The 22,926-nt window shown below is 43.1% G+C and overlaps 1 protein-coding gene across 1 annotated transcript; it reads left to right on the forward strand.

The window, feature by feature from the left end:
* Positions 1–652: 652 nt before the first annotated feature.
* SEC11C (SEC11 homolog C, signal peptidase complex subunit) lies at positions 653–20,579 on the forward strand. Its single transcript, XM_032293641.1, has 6 exons — positions 653–1,203; positions 10,375–10,484; positions 13,564–13,713; positions 16,724–16,843; positions 19,337–19,394; positions 20,375–20,579. The coding sequence occupies exons 1-6, from the start codon at positions 1,117–1,119 to the stop codon at positions 20,426–20,428; spliced, it is 579 nt and encodes a 192-aa protein (XP_032149532.1). The 5' UTR covers positions 653–1,116; the 3' UTR covers positions 20,429–20,579.
* The last annotated feature ends 2,347 nt before the right edge of the window (positions 20,580–22,926 follow it).

Raw genomic sequence — 22,926 nt, forward strand, 5'->3', positions numbered from 1 at the left:
CAGCTCCTGGTATATGTTAAATTGCAACCTGATCCTTTCCCTCAGACCTCCCCATTCAACTTATCTGCTTTTCTTGTTGCCCTAGTACCACCATCCTTTAAGTACTGTATACATTATCTATTATGTCTTCCTTTGGTAGAAGATAAGCTTCATGAAGGCAAGAATCTTTGCTTGTTTTGTTCACTGATGTTTCTCAAGTTCCTAGAACAAGGCCAGGTACATAGTAGGTGCTCCATAAAGATTTGTGGATAAAGAAGTACAATAAATAATGCATAAATGGGTGACTGAATGAACCAAAGGTAATCTAGGATCAGAACTGTGATGATCTAGGACTTCAAAATTTAAAACTTTGAGTTCTATTCCAGACTCATTTCCACTTAACCTTGGCCATGTCAATCAACATTTCTGGACCTCTGGTTTCTCGTGTATGAAATTAGGTGGTTATTTATTCACTTAATTAATATCCATTGCAACCCAACTATGATCAAGGCATTCAAAGATACTTCCTTGTATTCAAGTGGTACGACTCAAAGCGTGGAATTCATTGGCGTCAAAAGTCCCGCCTCTTCCAAGCCCCGCCCACCGCACGTCCATCTTTAGGCCCCGCCCCGATATGGCACAGCCCGCCCCTAGCGTAGAAGCACACGTTTCCTTCTGCAGTCATCCAATAGCCGAGAAACACGGCTAGGTGATTTGCGAGCAAGAGTTAGGTGTCCTCTTGGCGCCTGACCAGAGTCGGGAAATTCAGTTCCTCTTGAGTAGTCCCTTCCCCGAGTTGTCCCTGAAGTATGCGGGGGCAACGCGCTGCTCCACGTTCCCTCCGAAAGGTCGGACAAGGCTCTGGAGCCCAGTAGCTGCCCTCCCTAGGAGCCCCAGGTCTTCACTGGCCGAGGCACCCGCCCCGCCGCATTCTGGGAGTTGTAGTTTTCTTTCTTCAGGTTCCTTTCTGGCCAGCCAGTACCCAAGACTAGCGAGACTACGATTCCCAGACGCCCAAGCTAGTCGCCAGTCACGTGGCTGCAAGGACGCGAGGCTGGTGGGCGGGGGGCCGGCAGGTGCTCCGCGACAGTCTGTGACACCGAGCCGGCGGGCCGCTTGGTCCCCGGAGACTCCGCCATGGTACGCGCGGGCGCTGTGGGGGCGCATCTCCCCACGTCCGGCTTGGACATCTTCGGGGACCTGAGGAAGATGAACAAGCGCCAGGTGACAGAGGCGGGTGGTAGTCGCGCCCCAAGCCAGGACGGGCTGTGCTTGCCGGGAGTCGGGGCTTCCTGGGCAGGGCTCCGGCAAGGGCAGCTCCAGGTGACTGGGCTGGGCGGCCACCCGAAGCTCCGGCGCTGGGCTGTCAGGCCTGGGTTCACATCCCCCAAGACCCACGTGTGGGCATGGGTGTGCACTTCCTCGCCCTGACAAGAGCGCAAATAGGGGAGGGTGCGGGAAAGGGGAGAATAGAAACCCGGTGCCATGGATGTCAAATGTGGTTGAGAAAGCCACAGCCACGCTGTGGGAGAGATGACTCGATGCGCGACAGCTGTCTGCGCGTATGTGAAGGGTCACCCGGTGAAGAGGGAACCGATTTCTCTGTGGGGCTTCAGAGGCCTGACTGCCCGCAGGTGGAAGTGGCAGAAAGGCGGGCGAGAGGGGAGAACTTTCCTACAATGGGAGCTGTCCAGCGATGCCTCCTAAAGCAGTTTCCTCCCAGCCTGGGCAGTTGTTTTTCCCCATGACCATGGGTCGGAACTAAATAACGTTCTTTGTGCCTAGACAGCTCACAAGCAGTGTGCAATCATTGTGGACTGAAGCAGTGTTCCCACTGGGATTCCAGAAGCCTTCTCTAACTTCTTTCTGAGATTCCATCATTCTGGCTGCACTATGAATACAGGAGGCAGTGTAGGGTCTTTAGGCAGCTGGGGTGGTTGAATTCTCTCTTCTTTGTGAGAGGACCTCAGAGGACAACGTTCCTCTTCCTCTCTCCTTAGCCACTTACTGGCCATCATCACTGTCTTTGGGTCTTTATCTCTTCACTATAAGGTAAGAGTGAGTGGGGATTGGAAAGGAAGCCCTCTCAGTCAGGAAATATACGATTATGTGAGCTTCTAGGTAGAGAATTTGGGGGATCTGGGGGCCTAAATATCATGGTGGATACGAATGCCACTATTACTACTGATAAATTGTGCTAAGAAAAATGGGACCTCCCTACCAGGGAGTTTTGACTGTCTTTGAAAAATGTCATTAATCCTCGTTATTTTGATGGCATCCAGTTTCATTTGCTCCATTATGTTGAGATGTGGGGTGGTGCTCATGGCAGGGCACAACTTACTCCTTTAGGCATATGTGATTTTTCCCTCTCTCTCACTTTTCTCCCCCTCCCCCAAGTAGAATTTCAGACTAGAGCAGTGGAGTGGGAAAGTTTGATAATTTCTATTTCCCCGTGTTTAGGATGTGGTAGTGTCTAGGTGTGCAAAGCTGATGAACTCCTGTTTCTGGAAGATGAGTTGTAGTAGAGATTATCACCAGCTTAAAAAAGTAACCGCTAATGTCCTGAGCATTGATGCTGTTCACAAGAATATCCTCCTGGAAGTAGAGCTTTGTTTAAAAATCTAGACTTAATGGGTGGATTTTTAAAATGTCTCTAAAATTGGTACCGATTACTGATGATTATAATTGCCGACTGTCAGAAAAGGCCTTCTGATGAGTATATTGATCCCTAAACCAGTTTGCCCTTTGAAAGATCAGTGTGTTTTTGCTCTCAGTGATAAGGCCTGCCGGTAGCTGCCTGTATTTCCTGTTTTGCTAGTCTTCGAATTAAAATTCAGCAAGCTCAAATCTACTCCTTCTTGGTACTTTTAAAAAAAGCTTTGTTCTTTTGCTTTTTTTTCTCTCTCTTCTTCCTTCCAAAATAGCATCGTATGACAGACACCTTGTTAGGCCTGCATGCTCCACAGTCTTGAAAGCAGGACTTCCTTTCTCTGCTGGCCCTGCTTACTATTAATTAAGGCAGGACCCACATGCAAGACAAGGGCTCTTTGTTTCTGCAGTGAGGAAGAGAGGAAGAAATACAGCTACTGGCATTGCTGCTGCTCTGTCAGCCAAAATATTTGGTCTGAGATGTTTGCTTAAAACTCTTAGACAATGGCTGTTTCACCTTTGGTTGACAATGACTGAGTGTGGACTTATTTCTACACTCTGTTGTGACCCCTAAATGCTGAGCAAACAAAGTTGGTAGGCAAAGCTGAACAACAACAAAAGCATCCATGAAACGTGGTGGTTGGTTTTTTGTAGACCCCAGTCAGCTTGTCAGTAGTTCAATCAAAATTACTTTTCTGGATTCCAGGATTTTAAAGCTAGAATCTGATTAGTAGGTTTCTTAAAGTTAGGGTGTTGCAAGCATGATCTGTGGTTTCTTAGTTCGATTTTTAGATTTTTGTGTATTTGGCTGTTTCCTTAGCAGGTAGATGGCTTGCTCAAAGGAAGTTTTCTCGAGGAATTGATTTTACTTCCCCTTAATGAAGTCTGCAAGCATAGAAAATAATACTATTTTTAGTATATACTAAAGGACTACAGATATATTCTTGGTACGAGGTCTTTATTAGATAAGTGGCAAGATTTTATAATTTGCTTTATCAGGGTAGAGCCAGATGATTTGAAAACTTGTCTAAAAATGGCAATCTTTGTTTAAAACCATGGTTTGGGGCTTTCCCAATCAGATCAGTAATTCATAAAGAAACAGCGGTTATTTATCAAACCCTTTAAGTCAGCCAGAGCAGGTGGGGAGGTTTTTGAATGTGAACAACTTCTGCTTTAGAGTGATGTGACTTGCAAGGCTGATTTTACTTTAGATGCAGTATTGGTTGTTGTTGGAAACTCAATATTTATTGAAGGAAGGCATGAATTTTTTATCTAACTGCTCATTTGTTTGCATTCTTAAATATTTGCTTTGTGCTCTTTGATTTTTTTTCCATTATGGTGAAATGGTGTAAAGATTTAGATTGTTTCATGGAGACTTTCTGGTAAATATTCTTCATTTGATGAGGGATAAAAGACTACACATGGGGTACAGGGTACACTTGCTGCGGTGACAGGTGCACCAAAATTGTGGAAATCACTGCCAAAGAACTTATCCATTAACCAAAAGAAAGAATGGTTTAACGTATTACAGCCCAAAACTTGACAATGTCTGCTTAGCACTCCAGTTTCCTTTTTCACTCTCCTGACAATATAATGATAATTTCATAATTTGCTATTGACACAGTAGCCAAGTCGCTTTTAAAAATTGTGTGTAGGCTGGGCACAGTGGCCCACGCCTGTAATCCTAGCACTTTGGGAGGCTGAGGCGGGTGGATCATTTGAGATCAGGAGTTCGAAACCAGCCTGGCCAACATGGTGAAACCCTGTCTCTACTAAAAATATAAAAATTAGCCAGGTGTGGTGGCACATGCCTGTTATCTCAGCTACTCGGGAGGCTGTGGCAGGAGAATCGCTTGAGCCTGGGAGGCGGAGGTTGCAGTGAGTTGAGATTGCGCCATTGCACACCAGGCTGCGCAACAGAGCAAGACTCTGTCTCAAAAAAAAAAGTGTGTAACTTTAATGGTGAATTATATTTATTTTCCTATTCTCATTTATTGCACCAAAATACATGAACAATGATCTTAATTCACTTTTTATGTCCTCACTTTCAGTTGTATCCTTCACAATGGCCTCAAATTACCTATTTTCACAGTTTTAATATTAGCAAGAGATAGTTTTGAGCTCTGCTTTTCCTACCTTACATCAGTCAGAATATGTTTTCAGAATAGAGAATAGTTTAAAGAAGAAAATACAATGACTCATAATTTCACCATCCTAAAATAGCCTCTCTCAGCATCTTGGGGCATCTCTTTGTGTTTATCATTTGGTGAGGTTTTACTGCAGCTTACGTTTTTCATTCAACATACTGTAAATGTTTGGTTATGTCATTAAAGTTCCTCTTTTTTTCCTCCCCCAACCCAACCTGCTTTCTCCTCTATCCTATTAAGTTCTTTATGCATTGTTTTAAATAGTGAAGTAATCTGTCATTTTCTTTTTTTCTTTTTTTTTGAGATAGAGTCTCGCCCTGTCCCCCAGGCTGGAGTACAATGGCACTATCTCAGCTCACTACAACCTCTGCCTCCCAGGTTCAAGCGATTCTTGTGCCTCAGCCTCCTGAGTAGCTGGGACTACAGATGTCCACCACCACACCTGGCTAAGCTTTGTATTGTTAGTAGAGAAGGGGTTTTACCATGTTGGCCAGGCTGGTCTTGGAACTCCTGACCTCAGGTAATCCACCCACCTCGGGCTCCCAAAGTCTTGGGTTACAGGCATGAGCCACTGTGCCCGGCCCCATTTTCAACTCATTATTTCCCTATTGTTGCTCATTTATTTCCTTTTCCACATTATTAGAATTAAGACTGTAATGACTATCTTTGGGCCATAATTCTCAACCTGCCTTTAGTTTAGATTGAATTCCGAGAAGTAGGATTACTGGGCCAAGAGTAACCTTTTAATACTAATGCCAAATTGCTTTTAGAATGGTTGATCAAATCATATCCCCATCACAGTATATTGTTGCCAGCACTAATTATTAGCATTAACAACAACCACAACCACAACAACAACAAAACCAGACTCTTTAAATTTGTTAGGCAAAGGCTAGGTGCGGGGTTTATGCCTATAATCCCAGAACTTTGGGAGAATTGCTTGAGGCCAGAAAGTTTAAGACTAGCTTGAGCAGTATAGAAAGACCCCATATCTACTAAAGAAAAAGATTTTAAAGCTAACTGTGCATGCCAGCACATACCTGTAGTCCCAGCCACTTGGGAGGCTGAGGTAGCAGGATCCCTTGAGCCCAGGAGTTTGAGGCTGCAGTGAGCTATGATTGCACCACTGCATTCTAGCCTAGGTGACAGAGTGAAACCTTGCTATCGTAAGAAAAAAAAAGTTGCTAAAAACAAAAAAAACGGTTGCAAGGAGGGTGGAGGCAGGATTATTGGTTTGAAGATTTTTTATGTTTATTTGCCACTTGTATTTTCTCTTTGGAAAATTATAATTTTAAGCTTTTACCTTTCTTTGTTGGGATTTCAGTGTTTTTCTTACTGCTGATTTGTTTGTACTCACCATGTATTAAAGATATTTTATTACTATTTATTCTACAAATTGAATACTTACTTTTTGTCAAACCTATGTTGAATCTTAAGGATACAGCTATGAGCAAGGCTAAAATGATGCCTACTTTTGTGGAATTTAATATCTAGTGCAAAAGATGCATTAGGTAATTATATGCATAATTATGATGCCGATGAAAGATATAAATATATACAGGATGCAGTGAGAATATATAACAAGAAGACCTAGGCTGGCCAGAGTGGAGGTAGGCAAACTCCATTGCACCAGCCGTTTTTATAAAGTTTTATTGGCACACAGCCCATGCTCATTCTTTTACATACTGTCTATGGCTGCTTTCCCGCTACATTGGCAAGGCTGAGTAGCTTCAATGAGACTATGTGGCCCGTAAACATAAAACATTTGCTGTCTAGCCCTTTACACAAAATGTTTTTTGATTTCTGATCTAGCAGGTCAGGGCAGGCTTCTGTTGGGCACTGGCATTTAAAGGTGAATGTAAAGGTGAGTGTCTGGTAAACTAAGGGGTCCAGGGAGGGAGCCTTCTGGGTGAAGGCCTGGGGCAGAAAGAAGCATGTGAGGTTGAAGCATGGACAGATTGGGGTGAGGCAGGCTTCACCAGCTGAAGCTGGGGCTTGGGGGATATATAAGACAGGGCCTTAGACGCCATGCTGTAGTTTAGTCTTCATCCTCAGAGTAGTGGAATGCAATCAAAGGGCTTTAGGCAGGGCACAGATGTGACCAGGTGACTGGATGTGCATTTGAAACCCAGCACAGTCAAGCACCATGTCATGTTTCCATCAATGATGGACCACATATGTGATGGTGGTCCCATAAAATTATACCATATTTTTACTGTGTCTTTTCTATGTTTAGTAACACAAATACCAGTGTGTCCAGCTGCCTGTAGTGTTCAATACCATAGCATGCTATATAGGTTTCCAGCCTAGGAGCAACAGGCTACATCATATAGCTTAGGGGTGTAGTAAGCAACACCATCTGGGTTTGTATAAGTATACTCTATGATTCTCAAACAACAACAAAATCACCTAACAACGCATTTTCGAGAATGTGTCTGTCATTAAGTGACACATAACTGCTCTGAGTGTGGCACAGCGTATGGACCGGAAGAGGTAGGCGTGGGCATTAGGAGACCTGCTACGAGGCCCTCACAGCAGCCTGACGGGCCCTGTGGGTGGATCACGAGAGTGGCCGCATGGGAATAGAGAGAACTGCACAAGCTCCAGACATGTTTGGAAGCTAGAATATATAGAATGAACAGGTAGAAGGTGGCTCCAAACAGCAGGATGATCATAATGCCATTTATTGGGAGAAAGATCACTGGCACCAAAACCTTTTTGGAGAAGGTAAGTTTAATTTTGACATGTTGAGAATAAGGTATCTTTAGAGACATCTAAGTGGAAATGTCAGGTAGGCAGTTGGAAGTCTCAGAATTTTGAGTAGTTAGCATGATGGGACCAATGCCAGCATTCAATAGAGAAGGAGGTCCAGGCAGAGGAGGAGGCCCAGGCAGAGGTGGAACAATGGGCAGGAAGACAAGAAAGTGGTCAGAAGTGGATGGCGTGCCATCCTGGAAGGCAGGGGCTGAGGGTTTGAAGCAATGATCATCTGTGTCGAGAGCTGCTGGCAGGTCAGGTAAGGTGAGGGCTGACAGTTATCCTTTGGATTTAGTGAGCATGTGACTGATCATGTAGGTTGAGGACTGAATATAGATGGTGAAGAAGGGGAGCCACTTGGGGTAGACACTGTTTTGAGAAGAGCTGTGAAGGAGAAGGGAGGGTGTAAAAGCTGGAGGAGGGTGTGAGGTGGAGGCAGGGTTTGCGCTGGGAAAGTCTTTAGCTGATGGGAGGAGGAGGTGTAGAGCTGTGGTTCAACCTGCACTGCACCTCAGAATCGCCCCACTCCTCCCAGTGATCCAGCTGGTCTGGGATGGACTTTCCAGGGCTTCCTGGATGATTCTAAGGTGCAGCCAAGGTTGACAGCCAATGGTACAGAGCAGTGGTTCTCAAACTGTGGTCCCTACACCAGCAGCTTTTGTGTCACCTGGGAACGTGTCTGAAGTGCAGTTCTCATACCTGCCAACTGACCCTAGTGCACGCTGAGGCTTGCAAGCCGCTACCGTAAAGAACTGTCCATACACTGAGAAGTCAGAGCACGTAGAACCACCTGGCAAGTCTCTATTTGGACTTCCTGAGTGTCTCTCAGCCCCACTTTTCCAGGCCTTGTGTATTTTAAACTATTTAAACTGTGTTTAAAACTGTATTTTAAGTTATACTCAATGCTCAAAAAGAGTTCCTACCACCACATTCCACCTCAGTGAAAATTTAATTTGGATAAAATGATGGTGCCCAGAGCCACGTGATCGAGGTCCTCACTCCAAATGCAATTCAAAAGGATGTTCTGGAGAGCTGATGGGAGCTAAAGTGGGTTCTGACCCGTTTAACACCACTGCCCCTAACACATGAAAACTATTTAATAGCAAGGAGATTTTAGAAGTTATCAGTTACTCCAGGATAAGTCAGGGAAAGGAAACAAGATCAGCCAAATACTAGAAGCTGGAAAACAGATGGAAGATGGGAACTGGCACAGCCGGCGAAAGCGGGATCCGGGCGTCCCTGGGGGAGGCTGTGGCTCTTCAGTTCTGTGAGGCAGAGAGAGTCCTCAGAGACCCAGGAATCAGTGTCCCAGAACTGGAGGCGAAGGGAAGGAAGGGCTGAAATAAATTTGATGGGTAGAAAAGCAGAGAAGCAGTGAGATCCCTCGCCTCTCCTGTGCCTTCCACTCAGAGGCCTCACCCTCCTCAGCAGAGGTCTGGGAGTTCATTCCTTGGAGAGGGGAACAGAGATCTCTGGAGGAAGGGCTGCCCGGCCTGGTGGGGTATGTGGCTCCTGCCCTGTAAGGGACTGTGCATGCTGCGTGCTGAGGGTAGAAAAACAGAAATGAGGGGTGGAGAAACTGACAGAATACAGGTTCTCAGGTATAGGCGAGCACAGATGCCAGGAGAATAGGCACCTGCGGCCCGGTGGACGTGGGTCACTGAACCAGAGATGTGGGGATAGAGCCGTTTCGGTTCCAGGGTGTGTTGCTGAGAGCTTACATCAGAATAGTCCCAGTGGAGGGAAGGGCGCTGGAGATGTGGATGGGGGTCCAGGAATTGAGACAGCACAGTGTTGATGGACCACCCGCCTGGCTCTGCAGATCACCTCAACAACTGCAGGGCTGTGAAGAGGAAGACTAAGGCAGGCACCACAGTAAGGAGCCTCCCTGAGGCGTGCTGGCGCTGCCACAAGGGCTTTGATTTTGAACGGCACTAGCCACAGCAGCGTTAGTCCCTGCAGTGCCTGGAAGAGAGGCGGCTGTTTGGGCTGATAGGTCAGCTCCAGCCCGACAGGGTGTTGGCACATGGGCAGGCGTTGTTTACTCCTTTGGCCACCAGGAGTTGGCAGGTGCAGCAGGCAGCTGTCAGCAAGGAAGAGCCTGTGTGTCAGCTTGTGCCATGCTGCAGGGAGCAAGGTGAGCCCCATAGGTCTAAACACAGCGGTTTGGGGTGGAGCGGGTGGGCTGCCTTCTCAGAGCTAATGTAACTAATGATTATGCATCACCTCTTGTGACCCTCCCACCTGCACTCTTAGCCAAATATTTGTTATTTACCTTTTAAAACATTTATGAAAGATTTAAACATCCAGGTGTTTAGAGTTTCTGTTCACTGGTTTTAAAATGTCATTTTCAGATGCAGGATGGCCTCATTGCCAAGCAGTACAGGACTCTGAAGCTTCCATTTAAGGCTACAGGGTAGTTCTCGGTGAATCCACAGTGTGTGGATCTGGGTTAGACCCGTCTCACTCTGCTGTACTGTGTCTGGGACCAGTCTTCATCGGAGGCTCTTATGGCAGGCCTTGAGTAGCGGAACTTTCTAGGGTATAAGGTGCTGGGAAATCCCAAAGGGGTGATGCAGGCCTCCTCCAGGCTTTACCAAGGCAAGCTCCACAGATTGCTCTTTTCTTCCTCCCCTCTCTCTCACTTAAGGAGAGATGATATTTGCAAGGCTCTTTCCAGGGACAGAAGTTGAAATACTTGCGGAATTTTGTACCTTGTATGTGTTCATTTCCTGTCCTAAAATGGTGTCTTTGAAAAAGTCTGATAAGTGCATCTCCAGCTGCAGGTTGGTGGATCTTCTGCTATCGGTTTTCATTGTGGTTTCCTCTCTTTCAATTCCAGCTCTATTACCAGGTTTTAAACTTTGCCATGATTGTGTCTTCTGCACTCATGATATGGAAAGGCTTGATCGTGCTCACAGGCAGCGAGAGCCCCATCGTGGTGGTGCTGAGGTAGGTCCTGCAGGCTGGCCTTCAGCCTCCATCACAAGGTCCCCTGGATCGGAGGAGTAGGGCAGCCTTAAGTGAAAACCTGCATGACAGCTAAAATTCAAGATTTTAATTGGATACATGATGATATTCCCTCAGGTGGCTGGCAAAGTATTATGGAAAATATTTTGGGAAAGTTATAGATTGTAACCTGAAACGTTTTAGAAGGGCAGAAGGTTTTATTGAGGCAAGTTGAAAGCAGCCACCTCGTTAACATTAGCACCGGAAAGAGAGAGAGACTGATACATTATTAGTCCTTATTGATACCTATTTTGAGAATGTCTCATTTTTTTCTGGCTTTGGAAAAATCTTACCTTTCTTAATAGACATTTTAGAGCTTTTAACCATGTTGATGCCCATGCGCCTAATCCATTTCAAATGACAATTTAATAATATGGTATAAATGCATTATTTGTATACAATTTGATTTTTAAACACAATTAAAAGTGTTAGTTCATTTTCTTTGTACCCACAGGCAGGGAGTGTGTCTCCCCAGAGCACAGCATGTGGCTAGTATTTTTTTCGGTTCTTCAATAATACTGGTGTATTGGTGGCTACTGTCTTCTTGAGACTGTGATGCTTATAAAGTACAGCATGTTTATTTTAGAAAAGTTAACACTAGAGTTAACTTCACACAGTCATAAAGCCGTCCAAGGGGAAAAACTTCACATCAATTTGAAATCAAATGGCCGTGTTTGGGAACTAGTAGGTGCTTCAAGATGCTCTCTGTCTGCTGTGTCTTAGATCGTCAAATCTGACTGTTGTTTTCAAGGTGGCATGGTGGGCAGTGGTAGTAACTTGGGCAGAGTCACAGCCTACCAGTCAGGAGCTGAGGCCAGAACACAGGGCTGTTAGCTCCCAAACCAGTGGTGCCCTTTCCCTCCGCTGGGCCTTGCCACCACCTCGCGGGGGCCACAGCCATGATCCACGCTTCACCAGGCCACTCTCACGTTGTTGGTCAAGGGGCACACTTCCAGAGATAGAATTTTCATGAATTTAGAAGCCGGAGGCCAGCCTAGCTCACAGCAGAGCTGTGGGACTCTGACTCACTTGTGTTCACGCTGTGCTTTGGGGATGCCCCTGGGGTCTGGGTGGGTAGATTAGGAGAAGGGAACCACACTCATGGATTTGGGAAGCCTTAGCCTTGCTTCACATATAACAGCTCCACTTTTATGTGTTTTATGTGGTTATACTTCCTGGTAAGATTTCATTTGAAGGAAGGATTTTAAGGCATTTAAAAATTTATTTTTATTATTTTTTTTAAGAAGAAGGAATTTAAAACCTCAAATGTAGATGGACCCTCTCCCTTAACAGATAAGGAACCTGAGGCCCAATGAGGCCAAGTCTCAAGCACCTCCTGGTAACTTTTGGCAGAGCCAACACTAGATCTCAGTTTTTCTGGCCCTCCTCAAATCTCACAGACACACTTGCACACAGAAGGTAGTGTGAAATTGCTGCACTTAGGGACTTTTTAAAAAAGCATCCTTTGTAATATTAAAGCAATTTGGTTTGTCAACATAAACCACTGACATCCCTGAGAGATGTGTAGTTTTGGGGGAATCTGGCCCATGAGGAAAGCAAGCAGACACTGATATTCATGAAACATTGAAAAGAACTGCTCTCCTGATGGGCGGTAATAATGACCCTTGATGTCAACTTCAGGACACCCTGGCCTCTGCAGTCTGTGCAGGGATCTTTTCCTACCTGCAGTTCCTTTAACTGTTACTTTTCTATCAACATCTTCCCACTGTATCTTCAGGAATTTTATTGAAGGAGTAAAGATGAAGCCACAGATGAAGCAATTATCTTAAACATTTCAGCTTTTTTTTTTCCCCCTGAAACAATTATGTTTTATTTTCAGAAGAAGACAAAATAGAATTTCACATTGAGGGACAGGAAAAACTCACATTTGTTTTGACTTTGATGCTTTCTCTTTCTTCCCCTCAAGTCAGATGTATTTGTAGCCCTTTTCCTTGTCATTCGGACTGGCTGATTTTGAATGCTGCATCCATTATCATACTTAGTGGCCCTGGTTTCACTTAAACATAAACCTGTTAGCAGGTACTTAGTGACAGGCTGCATTTCTCCTTGCCATCTTCTGCACCTGCTGAGATGTTCAAGGTGGGCCAGGCTGGAGGGGAGGGAGGGCCAGCATCCTGAACCCCTGTTGAGTGCGAACAGTTTCCTTTGTTTCTGCTAGAGCTCCACGGGGCTTCTGTGGTTCTTTCTCCACTTTAATTCCTGCTCAGCAGCCAATACTCATCCTTGGTTGCACAGACCCAGTCAAGCTGTATCTCTAGGTCTTATTTTCTCACATATTAAAACAGCATGAGCACATATATATACTGAATATTTTAAACTTCAGCTTCTAGCATATTGCACTTTACTTTGAATCCACCAAAGATTTTGGCATAGGTTTACACGGGTGTCATGTGGAATTATTTATTGACTTCCACAATAACTTAGTCAGTGTTTGTTAGAATTGGGCTTTTGTAGAGTGTGGTTGAAAGGATGCTGCTGCAGGAGGCAACAGACTTGGGTTCTGGTTTTGTCCCAGCCCTCAGCTTGGCATCAGGGCGGTTCTGCTGCCAGGTGCATTCATTTGTTCCTCATTTCTTAATCAAGTAAGTATTGCAGTATCCTAAGTGCTGGGATCTTCTATAAAATGAAAGGATTGCCCTAGATGATTAACTAGCTGTAAGTCTGCGTTCTGGAGGAAAATACTACTATAGTTGTAGATGCAGGACTTCTTTTAAAGCCGAAATTGGGTGCTTTTACTTCAGAGTCGACATGAATCCTGGTTTCTTTTCTACCTGATGCAAACTGCAGAGGGTCCTGCCAGTGCTCATGACATGTTAAATCTCAGTAGAAGTCATTTCCTTTCATACATGTTACCACCTTGAGCAGTAAGAAAGAAACCGCAGTGGCTTGTTTTATAGCTCCTGAGACCTCCTTAACTATTGAGTTTCACCTCTGACATGTTTATTCTTACCGCCTTCTGGACACAGGGTAATGCTGATACCGACTTTGTGCTTCTTTCTAGTGGCAGTATGGAGCCGGCCTTTCACAGAGGAGACCTTCTGTTCCTCACAAATTTCCGGGAAGACCCAATCAGAGCTGGTGAAATAGTTGTTTTTAAAGTTGAAGGCCGAGACATTCCAATAGTTCACAGAGTAATCAAAGTTCATGAAAAGTAAAGAGGCTTTACTTCTTTTTGGTTTGGTTTTGTAAATTTTTGGTAGATTCATGGCCAGTTAGAAACTCTCATAAAAGCACTGGATTATGTCCTGAGTTCTGCCATTGACTCACTAGGTGACTTTGGACCAGCTGCTTAACTCTTTCTGTAGGATGGGAGTTGCCATAGTTAAACCCACAGTAACTCACAGAGTGTTGATGAGAATTAAATGAACTAATGTTTACTAAAGCAATTAGAAAACTTAAATTGCTACACAAATTTAAGGTGTGCTATATTATGACATGTTAATTATTTGAAGGAGCTCAAAGAAAATCAAATCACATTGCAACAGAGGATGGTTTTGATATGAAAATTATTTTCTGAAATGCAAAAAAAAACCTAGCAGTTTTTCTATGTCACTTGGGCCAAAGTGGCATTCTCAGCAGTCATGTTAGTCCTGGATGGATAAAAATTCCTTTTCCCAACGCATCTCATGATTTGGTCTTTGCATATTCTGCATTAATTTTCCACCGCCTCATCCTCCACTCCCCAGACAGCCTGGCTGTTAATAACAGCCATGACTGACTTCTTAAGACCCTTTCCTGGAACCAGAAACATTTACTTCTTGCTCAAATACATAAAGTTCCCATGAGAGAGTACTTGGCATGATTAGTAAAAATGTTACATTTCATATACTTGGTTATTCATTTACCTTTCTGCAGCTTAGTATAGATGTTTATCTGTACGAGTTATAGGATGAAATTCAGGTATGCATATGTATGTTTTTAAATAATGGAGCATTTCTCACTGTGTATGTGTGTGTGTGTTTGAGTCGAGAGGGAGAGAGACAGGTAACTATTTGTACATATCTGGTATTAGATTCCCATTCCATTCACTGCTTCTGTTTTTGAGATGGAGTCTCGCTCTGTCACCTAGGCTGGGTGCAATGGCTTGATCTACCCTCACTGCAACTTCTGCCTCCCAGATTCAAGTGATTCTCGTGCCTCAGCCTCCCGAGTAACTGGGACTACAAGCATGCACCACCATCCCTGGCTAATTTGTTTTTTTTGAGACGGAGCCTCACTCTTGTCTCCCAGGCTGGAGTGCATTGGCACGATCTCAGCTCACTGCAACCTCTGCCTCCCAGGTTCAAGCAATTCTCCTGCATCAGCTTCCCAAGTAGCTGGAATTACAGGGATGCGCCGCCACACCCAACTAATTTTTGTATTTTTAGTAGAGGCAGGGTTTCACCATGTTGGCCATGCTGGTCTCAAACTCCTGAACTCAGGTGATCGCCCAACCTGGCCTCCCAAAGTGTTGGGATTACAGGCATGAACTACTGCACCCACCCATTTACTGCTTCTTTATGGTGTACCCTACAGATATTGATACTTAAAGTATTGACTTCACACTACTCTAAACATGAGAATTATCCAGTTTCAACCTGTGCTGATACACTGGTCCTTTACTAATGGTTACTTGATGCCTACCTGTTAGATTCCTGAGGAAGACGCATGCTCAGTCATGATGTGACAGTTCTTGCACTGACTTACAATTAATTTCTAAAGATGATCAATTGTTCCAAGTTGAGGAAATAATGATTATTTGCTCTAATTTGCCTGAATTATGAGAGACTGTCAGCATTTTTATCTTCTTGATTTACTTTTTAACCATGGTTGCAAATCAGCTTGCTCCTCTTGATATGGTTTCATATCTTTGGGGGCTTTTGGCATTTTATCTCATTATAATAGTGCATTCCTTTTTCATTTGTCTTATTGAAAGAAGACCCTGTATACAGCTCCATTATACTACAATATTATGTTTCTAGAGACAAGGCTATCTGAGCACCAGTTTAGAATGCTTAAAATGAATCCCACATTTCTCTCTAACACACTGGTTTTATGCCATTTGTGATTCGTGTTTCTTTACAAATTAGACTTTATACCACCGTGGTCAGTGGTGAAGGAAATAATGCGGTAACAAATTCTTCATTTGGCAAGGAAAAGTAAATCTAAGAACAGCTCAGAGCACACTTGCATTTAAATTACCTTGTGCTCAAATCTGTTTGATCTAGGATCAAGTTTATGTCTAGAGTGAAGAGGAATATAATCCATGTTAACAAATTGGTCCATGAGGCCAGGCACAGTGGCTTATGCCTATAATCCCAGCACTTTGGGAGGCCGAGGCAGGTGAATCACTTGAGGTCAGGAGTTCTAGACCAGCCTGGCCAACACAGTGAACCCCATCACTACTAAAAATACAAAAATTAGCTGCGTATGCTGGTGCATGCCTGTAATCCCAACTACTCAGGGGCTGAGGCAGGAGAACTGCTTGAACATGGGAGGCAGAGGTTGCAGTGAGCTGAGATCGTGTTATTGCCCTTCAGCTTGGGAGTTTGAGACTCCATCTCAAACAAACAAGTAACCAAAAAACCAAATTGTTTTATGAGCTCTAGGGAATGAAAACAGTTTAAGTCCAACACAGGTTGTTAAACCAGCTTCATGTCCTGACTTCTGACCTATTCTGACTTGAGGTGAATGACTGAAGTGAGCCTGGAAAAGCTCCTTGTCAGCAGCCTTTTGGTGTATTATGAGTCTGGACTTGAAAGAATTGCACAGTGGTGATTCACATGATTTTGCCACTGATGAATGACACTAATACACCTGTTTTCGATTTAAAAATGTTAGGTACTAGTTTATTCTTATTCCGAGAAGCCATGTGGTGAGAAGGAATTCTTCATTGTGTGCTGGGCTGGAAGCAAGTCATTGCCCTTGTGCTTGGTCATGCTTTTTGTTGTCAAGGTTACTTGAGTGTTTTGGAATGTAAGTCTACAAAATTGTTATTAGATCTGTGCTTCAGTTGAATGGCTGTCTGTAAGCAGTCATCTTAGACTACAGGAAGGTCAAGTTGTCTTTGACTGCTTTTCTGAATGCTCCTGTCTAACAGTAAAGTCTTGGGTAAACTAGTATTTTTCTAAATGATGCTGTGCGGAAAATAATTTTTGAGAAGACATTATTTTGCTTTCCAGAGATAATGGAGACATCAAATTTCTGACTAAAGGAGATAATAATGAAGTTGACGATAGAGGCTTGTACAAAGAAGGCCAGAACTGGCTGGAAAAGAAGGACGTGGTGGGAAGAGCAAGAGGGTGAGGATTCACCTTTATGCTTTATGACGTTTCCAAAGAACATTTAGAAATGAAGAAACTAAACAGATAGGCTAATAGAGCTGTTAATTACAAATATAACATATTAGGAGCATTCTAAGCAGTTCTAGTTTATCCTGTAAAGATTAACTACAACTTAGAATTTCCTAAAGACCTAAAATCTAAAACTGAACCCAATTATATTATCTATATGATGAGTTCAAATCTCTTAAAAATAAATCCAGCCAGCACAGTGGCTCACACCTGTAATCGTAGCACCTTTGGGAGGACAAGGCAGGAGGATCACTTGAGCCTAGGATTTCAAGACCAGCCTGAGTAACAGAGAGAGACCCCCCATCTCTCTTAATAAAAATTAAAATTTGGGGCCGGGCGCATTGGCTGATGCCTGTAATTCCAGCACTTTGGGAAGCCGAGGCAGGTGGACCATGAGGTCAGGAGATGGAGACCATCCTAGCCAACATGGTGAAACTTTGTTTCTACTAAAAATACAAACAAATTAGCTGGGCGTGGTGGTGCATGCCTGTGATCTCAGCTACTCTGGAGGCTGAGGCAGGAGAATTGCTTGAACCCGGGAAGTGGAGATTGCAGTGAGCCGAGATCACGCCACTGCATTACAGCCTGGGTGACGGTGCGAGACTCTGTCCCCTCCCCCCCCCAAAAAAGAAACTATCTTTAATTAGCTTTGATGTATAGACCTACTAGATTGTTAGTATTCAGGTTTTTTGTGTAGGTTTCAAATTGTTATGGAAATATATCACTACTTAAAATAGGTACTGTTTACCTCTTAAAAAGAAAGCCTTGACTGGGCACGGTGGCCCATGCCTGTAATCCCAGCACTTTGGGAGGTCAAGTTGGGCAGATCACGAGGTCAGGAGATCGAGACCATCCTGGCCAACATGGTCTTTATTAAAAATACAAAATTTAGCTAGGCATGGTGACGCGTGCCTGTAGTCCCTGCTATTCAGAAGGCTGAGGCAGGAGAATCACGCCACTGCACTCCAGCCTGGGCGACGATGCGAGACTCTGTCTCAAAAAAAAATTTTTTTTTGTTCTAAAAAACGAATAAAAATAAATAAATCCTCACTGAGAGATTAGTTGTTTGTGGATTTTAAATAACCATTACAAGAAAGTATCCCAGAGATAACCACTGTTTAACAGTATTTACTGTATTTTACATTGTTTAACAGTATTTTACAGTATTTTAGGGAATACTGTAGATACTCTCGGGGCTGGTATAGATGTATGATATATAATTTGACTTAAAGTTTGATTGTTTTTCATCCAACAGGAAGTTGGAAATAGCTTTTTGTGTCAAATCTACATCTGTATCTTTTTATGTGGCTACAAGCTGTTTTGTTGCAAATCATAATTTAACCAGTCCTCTTTTGGTGGACATATAGATTATTTTCGGTTTTTCAGAACTAAAAACATTTCTGTGATACATCTTTTAGTATTCATCTTTGTATACTAAATGTCTGGCAGAGAGTTCTGCTTCTGATTGACACAGCAGAGAATGTATCCTTATTAAAAACCAAAAAAGGGAATTCTTCCCCTCTCTTGGCAACCCTTTTTATGTTTAACAATCGTTAGAAATTTTTTTTAATGTTACCTAAATCTCACCAGCTTCTTAAGGCTGGAGAGACTGGCTACCATTTTGTAATATTTAGCGTTATTAATCAGATCATGGCTTAAGGCTTCTTCCTACTCCTTTAATCATTTTTCTTTGTTGCATTTTCACTTGAATATCTCCAGGGACCAGGAGGGCTTCCAGCTAGTCCATCCTGTCTTTCCAGATGCTCTGGTGAAAGGTTTTGGATGAGAGAGAGCCTGGAGCTACCGATTTATGAAAGACTAGAGGGTACTATGGGTGTGCTGCCTTGTTTCCCATTAGCAGAGATGATTGAGGCTGGGTCAATCTGATTACATAGTTCCGTTAATTTTGTCAACATAATCATTGGCTGGTTTATGCACTGAACCTCTTCTCTCTGGGATCATAATCATATTTGAGTATAAGTTATGGTATTCACATTTGTATTTGCTACCCCATACACTTATTTATTATATCTGAAAAGCACTGGGAAATGAAAATAATTATTTGCATTACAAACTCATTATCCATGTGCTTTGAAGGCTTTATCTAACAGCAGTTTTTATATAGGCTACCTAAATCTTCTAAGCAAGAACTAGATTTGTGAAAGTTGCCATTCTTTTTGTACAAGTGGCTCAAATCAATTGTAGCAAGTGAAGACAAGCAGCATCACTGTCTTAACTCAAGCGCCTGCTTAAAAAACTTGTCCTGGCTGCCAGTGCTGATGCTCCTTACTAATAAAGCTGTTTGCGACCTTACAGCCCTGGTCAGAGGCACTTCCATGTATGCTTCATTTCCTAAGACTGATTTATATAGTGTTTTCAGATGTTGCCATCGTCATGTTATAAACAATTTTTAAATTTCTTGCTTTTTATCCCACAATTTAGGTTTTTACCATATGTTGGTATGGTCACCATAATAATGAATGACTATCCAAAATTCAAGGTAGGAATTTATGTGTGTCTATATTTATTTACTTAGTTAAATATTAGAGCTTTTACTTGTACAACTGTAAAGAGGCAGTCTTCTGAAAACGTGTTGCCATTAATTTGCCTGCAGAATATCTGTAGTTAATTACAAATTAATGTAGTCACTTAAAGTGGCAACACTTAAATTATTTAAAATAGCTACTTACCCCTTGTGTGTTCAGTGTTCTAAAATGCATTTATCTAAATGTTGCTTTTTATTATGGAAAATTTCATATGTACACAAAAGTAGTGCCATAAACCACTAATGCTTACCTCTCAACATCAACAAAAATGGTATCTGTCTATCTATCAATCTATTTTTTTTTTCTGAGATGGAGTCTCGCTTTGTCACTCAGGCTGGAGTGCAGTGGCACAATCTTGGCTCACTACAACCTTCGTCTCCTGGGCTCAAGTGATTCTCCTGCCTCAGCCTCCTGAATAGCTAGGATTACAGGCATCTGCCACCACACCCAGCTCATTTTTGTTTTTTTAGTAGAGACAGGGTTTTGCCATGTTGTCCAGGCTGGTCTTGAACTCCTGACCTCAGGTGATCCACCTGCCTTAGCCTCCCAGAGTGCTGGGATTATAGGCATGTATCTATCTATCTATCAATCAATCATCTATCTATCATCTGTCTATCTATCTATCTATCTATCTATCTATCTATCTATCTATCTATCTAAAATCATTTGAAAAACCGTGGGAAACCTACACAGGAGTAAGCGCTGCATTTGCTGTGTGTGTTCCTTGCCTGATCTTTAGTCCATCAGTATATTTTTGGGTTTTTGACTATAATGTGGCATTGAACAGCTCATTTAGAGAACAAGGCATGGGAGGAGGAGGTCATCTTTTGATCCTGTCCTCAGCCCAGTATTTAACAGATTTCATCTGAATACATTTCCAGACCAAATTTATTTGTAGACCTCACAGTGATTTTCCATTGTGTTTTCTTTACAGTATGCTCTTTTGGCTGTAATGGGTGCATATGTGTTACTAAAACGTGAATCCTAAAACGAGAAGCAGTTCCTGGGACAGATTGAAATGAATTCTGTTGAAAAAGAGAAAAACTAATATATGTGAGATGTTCCATTTTCTGTATAAAAGGGAACAGTGTGGAGATGTTTTTGTCTTGTCCAAATAAAAGACTCATCAGTAAAGATGGCATTCTTTTGTGGACTCTGATTTGAATCTGCTCAGTCTCTCTGCCAATTGTATGAGACTCTACACTGAGTATGAGGGTCTGCACCACTTCAAGAACCAGGCAGGCTGTTTAGGGTCTGGCCTGCTGGTGGGGCAAGGTATGGTCCACATGTATAGTTGTATGTCTGAATTTCAAAAGTAAAATTCTTAATATGATGATGCTTCTGGGGGGCAACAAAGAGGCCCTTAAAAGGAGATAGTTTCTTGGTAAAGTGTAATTTGATAAACTAAGAAAGCCTAAAACCTTTTAGAAGGAAGGGATGTCATCTGCTTTGTTTTGTGGTATGATGTATCTTGAGATAGTTTGTTAAATTATTTGGAAAGTGTTTAATAAATTATTAAAAATGGTGCATACCCCTTTGAAAAATTGCAGAAACTCCAGAAGGGTGAAAGGTTGAAAATTGCAAACACTACAAAAGGTCTCTTTCCTCAGTCTTTTCTTTCTACTTCCCAGGGATATCCGCCATGAAACTAGATATTTGCATGATATATAGTCCTGCAGAGCAAATAGACCCTCTTTCAAGTATTTATCAAGCACTTGTATCTCGGCCATTGTCTGATGTGCTGGAGGTACAAGGTCCCAGCCCTGATGGAGCACACACTAGAGCAGGAAGACCAGATAACACACGAGTCTGTGGTTTCAGGTGCTGGTCATTGCTGTGAAGAACGATAAAGCATGTGGAGCAGACAGAGGGTGACAGAGGACACTGCTTTTCAGATGGAAGTCAGGGGAGACCTCTCTAAGGAGGTGACATTAACCGGAGTTCAAAGAAATGAGAGGGAGAGAAGCATGTAAATCCTGGGAAGTGCACTGTAGCCAAGTGGGAACAGCAAGTGCAGAGGCCCAGAGGAGGGAGTTGGTGGGCAAGAGGGTTCTCCTCATGCTTTGAGGAGAACACAGCCAGTTGTCTCGTTCACTGCTGATGCAGACTTAGAGGGTTGGGGTGAGCCTGACTTTCCACACTCCTAACATGCTCCCAGGGAGCGCTCATGCTGCCGGTGCCCAGAACACACTTTGCATAGTGAAATGTTAGAGGAATCAAAAGGAGCCCAGTGACTTTTTAAAATACACTCTTCTGTTTCCCTTTTCACTAAACACAATTATGTCGACATCCTTTCAATCAGGACTGACCAATCTACCTCATTCTTTTAAGTTTGTTCAATTCTGATCTAAGAATTTAGGAGTCCTACAAGTCACTTAACCACCTATGTGGCCTCAAACAGGTTACTTAACTTCCCTCAGCCTCAGATGGAGGATAAGACCTTCACTTTCCAAATGGGGCTGTCATGAGTAACAAGCTGCATGGTCCTTGACGTGTCCACAGTATCGGCCCAACAGATGCCCCCCATTGTTGCTCATGGTTTCTCTTTCAGCGTAAACCTGTGCCACACCTGTATGGTTACTTTTCCTGAGTGAGCGCCTGGCTTGTAAGGACCAGCAGGAACGATCTGATGGGGGCAGCTTGCCCTTTAATCGTTTCTCTCTACTGAAATAGGCTATTGCAACAATAATGGACCTTATCCTGTTGAAATCAGCAAAGTGAAAGAAAAAAGATTTATGGAATACTTTCTAAAAACATTATTTTCTTGTGCCCTTCAATAAATTGTTTTCTTAAGAAAAATGGATTTTTCTTCCCTTACCTAAAAGTGGTATTTTAAAATGTTGGGTCAAAACTGTATTTTCATGTTCTTGGGATTCTGTAGTTAAATTAAAAAAAAAAAAAAGAACTCTCACATGGCTAAGTTTTTTGGTAATTCTTTGAACAAGCCTAACATTCTGAAATGAACTTTACAAAGACACCTAAGAATCATGATGGGGCTCAGCCAGTGCCACTGAATTGTGGATTTTAGCGACCAAGAAGTCTTTTGACCTCCCTGATGCTGTTGGTCCTTATAAAATGGGAGTAATGGAAATCAATGTTGGATTGAAGTTCTTTTATCTGGGGGTCTCAATTGCAGCCACAGTGTCTGGAACATATCAACACAAACTAAGGATGTGTCTGAGCAGACAGAATTAGCACTGGAAAATCCAAGCTGCTTGAAGTTTATTCATCAGGTAGAATATCTTTTTTCTGAGACAGAGTCTCACTCTGTCACCAGGCTGGAGTGCAGTGGCTCACTGCAACCTCCGCCTCCTGGGTTCAAGCGATTCTCCTACCTCAGCCTCCTGAGTAGCTGGGACTACAGGCATGTGGCACCACACCTAGCTAATTTTTGTATTGTCACCATGTTGGCCAGGATGGTCTCGATCTCTTGACCTTGTGATCTGCCCACCTTGGCCTCCCAAAGTGCTGGGATTACAGGCATGA

This window comes from Sapajus apella, unplaced genomic scaffold (genome assembly GCF_009761245.1).
Source record: "Sapajus apella isolate SASKATOON/1434 unplaced genomic scaffold, GSC_monkey_1.0 scaffold30, whole genome shotgun sequence".
Classification (NCBI taxonomy): Eukaryota; Metazoa; Chordata; class Mammalia; order Primates; family Cebidae; genus Sapajus; species Sapajus apella.